Source organism: Panulirus ornatus, chromosome 23 (assembly GCF_036320965.1).
Source record: "Panulirus ornatus isolate Po-2019 chromosome 23, ASM3632096v1, whole genome shotgun sequence".
NCBI lineage: Eukaryota > Metazoa > Arthropoda > Malacostraca > Decapoda > Palinuridae > Panulirus > Panulirus ornatus.
The window spans coordinates 11050163-11062064 of NC_092246.1; the positions used below are offsets into that span (position 1 = coordinate 11050163).

General features: G+C 48.4%; 1 protein-coding gene across 1 annotated transcript; it reads right to left on the reverse strand.

Annotated features, from left to right (window-relative positions):
- Positions 1-328: 328 nt before the first annotated feature.
- On the reverse strand, positions 329-1588 carry LOC139756670 (uncharacterized). Its single transcript, XM_071676327.1, has one exon. It carries the CDS (start codon positions 1472-1474, stop codon positions 893-895), a length of 582 nt encoding a protein of 193 aa, XP_071532428.1. The 5' UTR covers positions 1475-1588; the 3' UTR covers positions 329-892.
- Between the last annotated feature and the right edge of the window lie 10314 nt (positions 1589-11902).

The window sequence follows — 11902 nt, forward strand, 5'->3', positions numbered from 1 at the left end:
CAGTAAGCATGAATGTGTGTAGCTGGTAATATGTATAATATCCTGGTTATGTCCATGAGCTGATTGTCATATAAGTCATGAATAATCTCTCGCACTCATAACAAGTTCTTTGGTTATTTTACCTTCGATTCTGATGAATATGTGACAGAATATTGCAGACCTCGTGTCACTTGTTGAGTTTGTTCAAATACTTAATAATTTTTTTTTTTCCATTCTAACACTTAATATCTTTCCAGACCTAATTCTCTGGCATCATCTGACAGAAAAGGATTATTAAAATCTTAGGTATTGAGTAGTTTCAAGTGAAGGAGTTTGATGAAACAACATATAAGTTTCATATGTTTTTATTAACAAAATAATTCAATCTATAGTACATAACATACAGTCGTCATCTGTACAGATAAACACTAAGTTGAGCCAGTTTGTGGTTACACGAGTAATATACAATTTTTTGGTAACGTCTTTCCGGTGAGCCTTCGCGCAGTAAGTCCAGACACTCCAACCGTCAGCTTCCGCCGCTGGAGGGGTATAGCGGTGGCCCGTGGCTGTCTGGCACTCCTGGGCACAAGAAGTCCTGACACCCAGTCACATGAGAATACGAGGCACTTAGGGAACACTTGGAGAGGTCCTGACCTATCCTGTCACTAGATAGGTTGGACGCTCCTAGTCACTTTTGTTCATTGCGGTCACTGGATGGTTTGATATATATATATATATAAATATATATCTATATTGCACATGATCACTCGTTGGCACTGAGGTTCACGGACTGTAGACGTCTTAGGCCGACACACCGGTGTGGCAGCTGACCAGATCTAACTCCCTCGCCGCCCTAGGCTACTGCAGAAGCTCTACCAGGGCGGATATGTACGTCTGAGCCATCTGCAGCGTCTCAAACTTGGACAGTTTCTGGTCGCCGCTGAGGGCGGGGATGTGTTCTCGGCAGCTTGTCGAAGGCGTCGTTAAGGCCGTTCATGCGACGTCTCTCCCGAGCATTGGCTGCCAGTCGACGTTTTCTGATCACTTCGCGACCCACGACCTTCGGCGGTTTTCGGCGACACTTGGCCTGGCGGCCACGGGACACTGCCACCGAGGAATCAGGGCTGTTGAAGTCTGAGAAGGCAGCCAGGACGGGATGAGTCGTTCCAGGGGCTCCCCAGGACCAAGAGGAAGGGCCTGACGTCTGTGAATTCCACCCGTGTGACGAACCGCCCTCCACACTCTCACAGCTGCTCATCGGCGAGCATGACGGACTTGGGCGGCCATCTGATAAACTTATTCCTTCCGCAGTGGACCACTCACTCGTTCCTTTAGATGAAGTGTTGTTTGAGCACTGAACAGGCAAGGTGTATGATCCGGTAGTATACGGCGGCGGACTGTGGCAGGCGAGTTGCTCGAGGTGCATCGAGCTGTGGTCGAGGTGGCTGGAGTAGCCGAGATGCAACAAGGGAACGTACCAATCTGACACAGACATGTCGACTTCTGTATCGTACAGCGGTCTGACCCTTGCCCCGGCCACGCGTCACCTTTATAAGGCTCACCTGGGATCACGTGACCCCGCCGACCAATAAGGTGTTAGGGGTTTTGACCGTGGGAGGGGCCGCGGTCGTGGGAGGGGCCAGGTAATGTGCCCGGGGCGGGGTGTGGGGGTCAGACAGGCCACCAGCGTCACTGCTGCTGTGCTCCTGCCCGCCACACCAGCTGGCCAGGTGGAGGCGTGCGTGTGGCGGCGGCGCCGGGGTGTGGCGCTCTCCGCGGGCAACCCCGATAATTGCCTGCCCCAGGATGCCACAGCCACTGCTCGCTGCCGCAAGTCCCACCTCCTCCTCCGTCATCTTACATGGTGCCCCTACAGCTTACTGACCCCTCCCTCTTTCTTTGGACTAGTCTTTGCCACTAACCTTTACATCCACTCCTACAGCACGCCATTCAACTCAGTTAAGAAAACCAAAACACATTCCTAGACTGACGCTAATGCCCTCCCTCAGAGTACGTCATCATTGCCATTACTTCCCTCAGCTGACCATCGCTACCTGTATGATCCCTATCTCCGCCTCCCTCCAGCCTCACAACACCCGCCAGCGACGCCCCCTCACCCAGGCAACACCCACCACTACCCATCTCCCACAGTTGCCACCCGTCAACACCTCGCGGGCTTTAACACCCGCCACCACCACCGTCCTTTCTCCAGTTCACACTAACCATCACTGTCCCTTTCCAAGCTTACGCCCGCCTGCATCTCCTCCTCCTCCTCCTCCTTCCTCCCACAGTATCCACCCAACAACTCCACCCTTCTTCTTCTTCTCTCTCTCTCTCTCTCTCTCTCTCTCTCTCTCTCGGTATATATCCAATGCCCACTCAGCTGTGTTACACTTATTACCACCGCGATCCCTCCTCCAGCTTACACCTCCCAACACCACGATCCCTCCTCCAGCTTACACCTTCAACACCACTATCCCTCCTCCAGCTTACACCTTCCACCACTATCCCTTCTTATAACTACCAACAGCTTATATATCTTTTACATCTCATTACTAAGCTCAGACAGAGATATCTACCGACCTTTAATGGTCTCCAGCTTACTCTCTCCAACACCAACCGTCCCCACCTACCCTCCTCCTCACCGTGCACCTAGCACTACAGTGCCGTCCCATGGCTCACATCCACCATCATCCACCTGTCCATCCACCTATCCCTTATTATTGCCGTTCCTTCTCTAGCATAACGCCCAAGCCTCGCCATCTCTCACCTAGCTCATACACATCACCCTTAACCACCACACAGCTTGAACTTTCTCCTACCTTCCCTCAGCCAGCTTACCTCCAACACCAATACCACTACCAGCACCATCCCTATCCAAAACCCACAATCACTGCTATCTTATGTCCTCATACCGTCAGATCCCTTTCGCTGCTACTAGAATGACGCGAACCAACGAGCAAATCACCGACCACGTAGGTTATGTAGAGGCCACGCACTGTTTTATGGATGAGCAGCGCGAGAGCTCGCCAGCGGTACTAGCCATCACAATGTCTCAATGTAATGTCCTCGCCTCTGGATGGATGGGTAAGTCCTGACTATAGCAACTGACTGGCTCAGTAGGTCATCATTACATGCCAGGATCGTCACACAACACAAGAGTTCCTCATTCTTGATTTGCTTTTCCTTTTAAGAGAAGAGGAAATAAATAGAACCAATTTACCAACTGAATATTGGACAAATGATATTAATCATATCTTTTTTTCTTTACGTCACTTGGAAGCGTCACTGCACAGCGCTTACTGACTGGCTCGGTCAGAATGAATATATTGACGTGATGTGACGTAAGGATTCTCCTACCTCGCCAGCACTCTGTTATGGCGACGTTTCTCCCAACGTTCCCTGTCCATCTTACAACACCACATCAGTATGCAGCAACCTGTCTTCTCCATCTCCCACAAATACCACTCTCCTATAACCCCGCCGTCAGCTGTCCTGCACCAGCTAACTTAACCCTTCTTGTTACCCCTTCCATACGAACTACCCAGGACCTCAAACCTCAGCTCTTGCCTGCAGGTTTCCTACTTTTCTCAGTCTTCCCATGTTCTTCTTCAGCCAGTGCCTCCCCTCGGGGCTCCTATCTGCTTCTTTCTGCTTGATGTCTTTTGTCTCCTATTGGACACTCGTCTCCTGCTTCCTGCCTCGTCCAATGTCTGTTGCCTCGTCCTCCGACACTTGCTGTCTCGTCCCTCACCTATCGCCCCGTCCCTTGGATGCTGCCCTGTCTACCTTGCTGCCCTGTCACTTGCCTGCTGTCCCGTCCCCCACCGACTGCTCTGTCCTCCACCTACTGCCTCGTCCACCGCCTGCTTCCCCATTCTCCCCCTGCTGACCCGTCCCCCGCCTGGTGCCTCGTCCCCTGAATCCTGCCCCGTGCTCCACCTGCTGTCTCGACGCACACCTGCTTCTTCGTCCTCCATCTGCTGCCCCGTCCTACGTCCGCTGTCCCATCCTTACTTGCTCCCCTGTCCCCCGCCTGCTTCTCTGTCCCCCACCTACTGTCTCGTCTCCCACCTGCTTTCCTCTCCTTCAACTGCTACCCCGTCCCCTGCCTGCTTTCCTCTCCTCCACCTGCAGTCCCGTCCCCTGCCTGAAGTCCCATCCTTACCCACTGCCCTGTCCCACGCCTACTGTCCTGTCCCCCGGCTGTTGCCACCGTTTCCCACCTGCTGCGCCTCTCCCCAGTCTGCTATCCCGTCCCCAGCCTGCTTTTCTCTCATCCACCTGTTGCCCCATCCTACCTGCTGCCCCACCCTACCTGCTGCCCCACCCTACCTGCTGCCCCACCCTACCTGCTGCCCTGTCTTCCGTCTGCTGTCCCAACCCTAACTGCTGCTCTCGTCCTGCCCCTAACCTGCTCTCAGGTATCCTGGCCACTCCTTCCCTCTCCCCCAACCTGCCCCTCTATTCTACACCTACTCCTCCATCCCCCTGACTCCCCCACACCTTACCCCTCACCCCCTGTCTCCCCCATATCTACTCCCCACCGCTTGCCTCCCCCTCGTCCCTAACCTACTCCTCCGTGCCTAACGTGCTTCCTCGGTCACACTGGATCTTCCATATGTGCAATCCTCCCGCGCCACCACCTACCCTCGACCCCTATCTCCTCCCCGTATCATCATCTCCCCCAAACCACCACCTTCTTCTCCTCAGCTTCCACCTACTTCCACCCCAGTACCACACCTACTGCCCTGTACCACACCTACTGCCCTGTACCACACTTACTGCCCTGTAACACACTTACTGCCCTGTACCACACTTACTGCCCTGTACCACACTTACTGCCCTGTAACACACTTACTGCCCTGTACCACACTTACTGCCCTGTACCACACTTACTGCCCTGTACCACACTTACTGCCCTGTACCACACTTACTGCCCTGTACCACACTTACTGCCCTGTACCACACTTACTGCCCTGTACCACACTTATTGCCCTACATCCCACCTACTGCCCTGTACCCCACCTACATCCTTGCACCCCACCTACTGCCTTGGATCCCACCTACTGCCCCGTACCCCAGCAGCATCACCGTTCCCCACCTGCTACTCGTCCTTCACCTGTTTACCCGTCCCCCCCACTTGCTTCCCTCCCCCACCCAGCCTGCCTCTCACCACCCCCTGTCCCACGCTTGCTTCCATACCTCCCTCCCCTTCGTCTGTGTATTCACCACACCTCTTCCTCTTTCCTCCACTTTCCCTTAACATTCTTCCTCTCCTCCTCCTGCTACTCTCACCCGGCCCCCTTGCCTGCTAACCAGCTCTTTACCTACTCCTACTCCTCCTTCTTCGCCTCCCGCCCTCGAATATGCCTCCCCTCCCCCACTCTCCTCACCCCACTACTCCAGCCTCACCCTGAACCTGCTTCTGTGTATCTCCAGACTGCCATCCCCCTTCCCCCCAAGGCCTCCCGTCCCTCACCTCGTTCATAAATTCCCCTCCCGCTGCCCATTCTACTGCCTGCTTGCCCCCTTCTACCTGCCTGCTCCCCTCCTGCTACCTGCTTGTTATCTACCTGCTCCCCCTCCCCTGCTATCTTGCTACCCCATTCCATAAACTGCTTCCACCTCTCTAAAATAACCTCCCCCCACCCCTGCTCGCCGAAAGCCATTTATGTCCAAGTCTTCCTCCTCAAACTCCACCAACCTACCCAGCCATTCTGCACCTGATCCTCACTTTCCAACCTCCACATCTCCTCTTCTGCTAACCCGTTTTCTTCCCGCCTGGCTATACCACATGCACCTCGTACCTATAGAAGGAGTCTCGCCTGGTCACTTGTACGGTACCTTGTGTCCTCTGTGGCACATTCCTCATGGTGGCGTCCTGTCAGTTACCCATCATCGCTTGACTGAATCAAGAGGACCTGGTGCTACGCCAACCCATGGTGCTATGTCCTACATTCTCTTCTCTCAGTATAAGTGGCTGTGAGGAGCCGTCCGGCGTATTCGCAGGGCATCACAGGAAACGTTCCTCACGCCTCCGTCAGTCTCCTTCGTTGTTGCATGGTCAAGGCTTGAACACAGTCTTAGCGAAGGCCCGAAACTGTCCCCGCACACACACACACACACACACACACACACACACACACACACATACACACACACACACACACACACACACACACACACACACACCACACACTGACAGGGGCCTCCGTAGTGTCGTGGTTTGCTTTTCTGAACATAAGTCAAAATAGATTCACCTGGGTATACGGTCCGCATGGGTTCGATTCCTAGGCGCGGGAGCCGGCCCACACCCAAGCCAGATGTTTATCCCCTCCTCGAGGCTGATCGATAAATGGACACGTGGCCTAGGTTTGTGTGTACGTGTAATTACCTAGTTATTTGACGCTCGTGGGGCTCCATCTCATAAACATTCTCTCTCATTACACAGCTTTTTCTCTGTGCTGTCTCCTTTAAGCATGTCTTCACTCAAACCATTACACTGGTCCGCCAATCTTGCGCCATAAAAGTACTTTTCACATCTTTCTTAACAAGTTTCTTAATATCATGTCCTCTGGTCGTTCTGTTCCTTAATGTCGCCAAGAAATGATTACTGTCTACAGCATCAATCTGTTTAAATGACTTGGTGTGTGTGTGTGTGTGAGTGTGTGTGTGTGTGTGTGTGTGTGTGAGTGTGTGTGTGTGTGTGTGTGTGTGTGTGTGTCTGCCCACATACAGGAGTCAAGACCTGGTACATATTCACAAGGTTAAGAGACGGGGGCAACACTCTTTCCTCGTAACACACAAATAGTAATCACACATGATAATCATGTACACACACACACACACACACACACACACACACCACTGCCCAGAGCTAATACTGCCGTCTAGGCCAGAGAGAATCATAACCCCGAGGCGTCTTTCCACCCCGAATTTATGGAAGGTTAAGCAGCAGTCCAGAATCTCCTGGGCATCACACACAGACACACATACACACACACACACACACACACACACACACACACACACACTGCTGCGAGAGGAGGCAGGGTGGGACGGGTATAACAGGCAGGAAGTGAGTGATTCTAGAAGGCCACCTCACCATCGCTCCCAGCAACAGCTGAGCCCAATTACCTGTGACTTCTCTTCTCTCTCTCTCTCTCTCTCTCTCTCTCTCTCTCTCTCTCTCTCTCTCTCTCTCTCTCTCTCTCTCTCTCTCTCTCTCTCAATGCCTTCAGTGCTTCATTGCCTCATATTCATATAAAAGAACGAGTGTAAATGAGTTTTCAACACCCATCCAGCCTGCTCAGCAGTGACAACTGAATAGGCTTTGTTGTTTCCTTGCAGTAAATTAAATTTCCCCCCCACCCACCCTCGCATGTATTGTCACTACGGGAATATATCTAACATTAATACCCTTCAGATCTCAGGCGAACTGCAATGTATATGGAGATGGTGAACAGCATCTACAACTGCAATGTATATGGAGATGGTGAACAGCGTCTACAACTGCAATGTATATGGAGATGGTGAACAGCGTCTACAGCATGGGAACTTAAGAGTACTGTACTTTTTGTTTCCTTATGCTAGCTGAAGCGGCGCGGGCAATTGTGGCCATTATCAAGGCCATCTCATTAACACACTCTCTCTCTCTCTCTCTCTCTCTCTCTCTCTCTCTCTCTCTCTCTCTCTCTCTCTCTCTAATCGTCTCAGCTGCTCTCACACAGTGATAACTCTTTCCACACACTCCTTAATATGCCTTTCCCACCTACCTTATGGTTTACCTCAGCTCCTACATTTCCATTTGCTGCTATGTTCACTGACGAGTATCTCAAACATCCCCACGTCCTCCAGGCTCTCTCTATACAAACTCAAACTTCAACTAACTTGTTTCCCTCTGCTGTTTTTTTTTCTTTATACGCAAGTACCCCCAGATATCCCCTTTCACTCGCTCTCCCAAACTGAGGCGTCAGCTTATGCTATCAGCACCATATCATCGTCAAACATTTGGTAACTGACTCATCTCTCAAGTCCACCCACTCCCGACAGACTCTCCGAGACCTTAGCATTCACTTTCTTCGCCACCTTATCCATAACAGATTAAACATCCGAGGCAACGACACACATCTATGCCGCAGACTTACCTTCACCTTGAACACTTATCTGTCTGTCATCCTACTCTTAGACGCACTTCACTCTCTTTGTCGTACGATATAAAACTCACAGCTCCTAGTAGCTTTACTCCCACATTATTAATTCGTTATACCCAGATACGTAAATGCCATGTATGTTCGTACATTCTTTTCCTGTTTATTTCTAACACTAATTCTTCAAAACATGGACGTGATCCACACGTCCTTTACCACTCCTGGAATCACATTCTTCCTCCCCAGTATGATGCTCTGTACATAGCAGCCCCCCCTCTCCGTCACCACTCTCATACACCTTATGATTCGAACATTCACCTTTATCCAGAATCCAATCTTCAAGCACCTCACCAGAAGCCAAATATCAAATGAAAATCTTAGCTGAAAAATCGCCAAAATATACACTCTCTTTCTTAAGAGATTCAATTATAGTTTCCTTCACTCAACTCGCTTTGCCACACATCATCTTTCGCAAGGCTTTCTCCACCTCTTTTCATTACATCAAAACACTAAATATGACCCTTTCACTTCGCATACTTCCAAGTCCAAAACTCCCTGCAACTGCCATCCTATCACATTTAACAGTCCTTCAAACTACTCACTCTAGATTTGCCAGAAAATCTTAAATTACCTACCGAACGTTTCCTTAGTTGCCGCAGAAACAGAGTCACCAAAGACATTAATTACACTGCCCTTGCTCGAAGGAAGCCTGATATTCTCCACCAGCTGGGATGTAAGCCCTTACTATTTTTCTTATCTATCGTGGATTTGATAAACAATCTCACTCTACGTCAACCATTTTGCCCGTTTTTAGTCAAGCAGTTTCGGCGCTTTTGCTAATCTTTTTATGGTTCAGGTGGTGGTCAGCCTGGCGGTGGTTATCACTATGTTATCTGAGGGACACAAGACTCGTTGCACAGCCACGGATCTCTCCTGGGGTTCCGCGAGCCTCATCACCGTCCACGTAAACTAGTAATATCAAAGAAGCTTCTCCGTTCCTACCCTTGCAAAAAAAAAAGACAAAAAAAAATTTCCTCATTAGCAAATGAGTGAAAAAACTGATTAAATAAACAGATAAAAATGATATAAAGGATGGCTGGGGTGACGTCTACATATCAGAGCGCTGACGGGGAACCGGTCTGTCGAAAATCGAGGGCGTGGACACCCGGAGGGGAAATGTCGTCTTGACCAACTCGTCTTCTTCATGTGCCTCTTCCACCACTAGATTACCGTGTTTACTTTCCGTAAACAATGCCTGAATAATCTCGTCCCAGAAAGCCTTTATTAATTTTACCTCAAACATGAACCATTGTGGAGCGTTATTGGTCTAAAACAAATTCATATGACTTTTGATTGCCACAACGGGAGCAGGGTTATCGTACTTATGATGCCAGATAATTCCTTAAGATATTTATCTCTAATCATCTTATTAAAAGAAAAAAATACTATTGCAGTTAAAATTTAAATTGGCCGCCAGTGCTGTATCACAATGAAGCCATAAACTGCACAGATATATGGTGGCTTAAGCACCTCTTACATTCTCTAGGATTTGGCTTTGATCATGTGCAGTTCTTAGGCTTATTCTTGGAAGAAAATAAAACTTTCATTATCATTATCATCAATATTACCTTTATATATATATATATATATATATATATATATATATATATATATATATATATATATATATATATATATATATATATATATATATATATATGATATTCCAATAAATCCACGGGGAAATGAAACACCATAAGTTCCCAGGCGCACTTTCGTGTAAAAATCACATCATCGGGTAGATACATTGAAAAAATATAAGCAAGTTGATTTACAACGAAGAGACGTAGTTAGGACGCCATTTGGTAAACAAGTGACTGTCCAAATGGAGGTCGGGTTGGTCGAAGACTGACAACGAACGTCGAACGTTTCATAAACTTATCATGTGGACCAGAAGGAGAATTGTTTACAAATTCTATCAACAATAAAGCCATCCAATTTGTACAGACCTTCACTAATGTTAAGGTTATGATTCTTTGTGTATTTAATGATAGAAGATTCAGTGATATTTCTCGTGGTACTGGAGTTAGAGTTAATAACTGATATGGCATTACTCCAGTCAATACAATGATCATAGTTTTTAACGTGATTAAGCAAGGCATTTGATTCTTGTCCTGTCCTTATACTATATTTATGTTGCTTAAGTCTAGCAGAAAGATCCTAACCAGCCTGCCTAACATATATATATATATATATATATATATATATATATATATATATATATATATATATATATATATATATATATATATATATGTGTGTGTGTGTGTGTGTGTGTGTGTGTGTGTGTTAGGTTGGCTGGTTAAGATATATCTGAACGAAACATTAAGCACATAAGACGGCATTTTTGCCTACAGGCGCGAAAAGAATAGCATATAAAGATTCTAGGAATATTTCAAGTGAACCATATCATGGCGCCATGTTCACACATCTTTATTTACGTGTCCGTAATCCTAAGTACGGGTCTCTCCACCACACCATGCAAGTCTATCCGATAGTTGGAGCAGTTGTGGCAGTGCGTATCTACCCAGAGCTTCACCCTGGTCTTGGAGATTCGTAGAAGCTTCAATTGTAGAGCAACGTCTTGTGGTGTGGATGTCTCTGTCATCCTCGTATGATTCTGTAGCACGTATGGCTGCAGTTCAGATGCTGCTGCAGTCATGACAGTTATGATAGACCGAACAAGGCCGGTCTTTGATTATAAACACCTTATAACACCCTTTATAACAACATATGCTCTAAAGTGCTAAGTCTTTTGTCATCGCTGAAGGCTACGCACCAACTTTCGTCTATGGGAAATGTGAGAAACTGCAGAAGCTGGTGACTGAGTTTGGTAAAGTGTGTGAAAGAAGAAAGTTAAGAGTAAATGTGAATAAGAGCAAGGTTATTAGGTACAGTAGGGTTGAGGGTCAAGTCAATTGGGAGGTGAGTTTGAATGGAGAAAAACTGGAGGAAGTGAAGTGTTTTAGATATCTGGGAGTGGATCTGGCAGCGGATGGAACCATGGAAGCGGAAGTGGATCATAGGGTGGGGGAGGGGGCGAAAATTCTGGGAGCCTTGAAGAATGTGTGGAAGTCGAGAACATTATCTCGGAAAGCAAAAATGGGTATGTTTGAAGGAATAGTGGTTCCAACAATGTTGTATGGTTGCGAGGCGTGGGCTATGGATAGAGTTGTGCGCAGGAGGATGGATGTGCTGGAAATGAGATGTTTGAGGACAATGTGTGGTGTGAGGTGGTTTGATCGAGTAAGTAACGTAAGGGTAAGAGAGATGTGTGGAAATAAAAAGAGCGTGGTTGAGAGAGCAGAAGAGGGTGTTTTGAAGTGGTTTGGGCACATGGAGAGAATGAGTGAGGAAAGATTGACCAAGAAGATATATGTGTCGGAGGTGGAGGGAACGAGGAGAAGAGGGAGACCAAATTGGAGGTGGAAAGATGGAGTGAAAAAGATTTTGTGTGATCGGGGCCTGAACATGCAGGAGGGTGAAAGGAGGGCAAGGAATAGAGTGAATTGGAGCGATGTGGTATACCGGGGTTGACGTGCTGTCAGTGGATTGAATCAAGGCATGTGAAGCGTCTGGGGTAAACCATGGAAAGCTGTGTAGGTATGTATATTTGCGTGTGTGGACGTATGTATATACATGTGTATGGGGGGGAGGGTTGGGCCATTTCTTTCGTCTGTTTCCTTGCGCTACCTCGCAAACGCGGGAGA

What these genes read in the sequence shown, in the direction of transcription:
- LOC139756670 (XM_071676327.1), bottom strand. Translation starts at nt 1,474, where the DNA reads ATGTCTGTGTCAGATTGGTACGTTCCCTTGTTGCATCTCGGCTACTCC.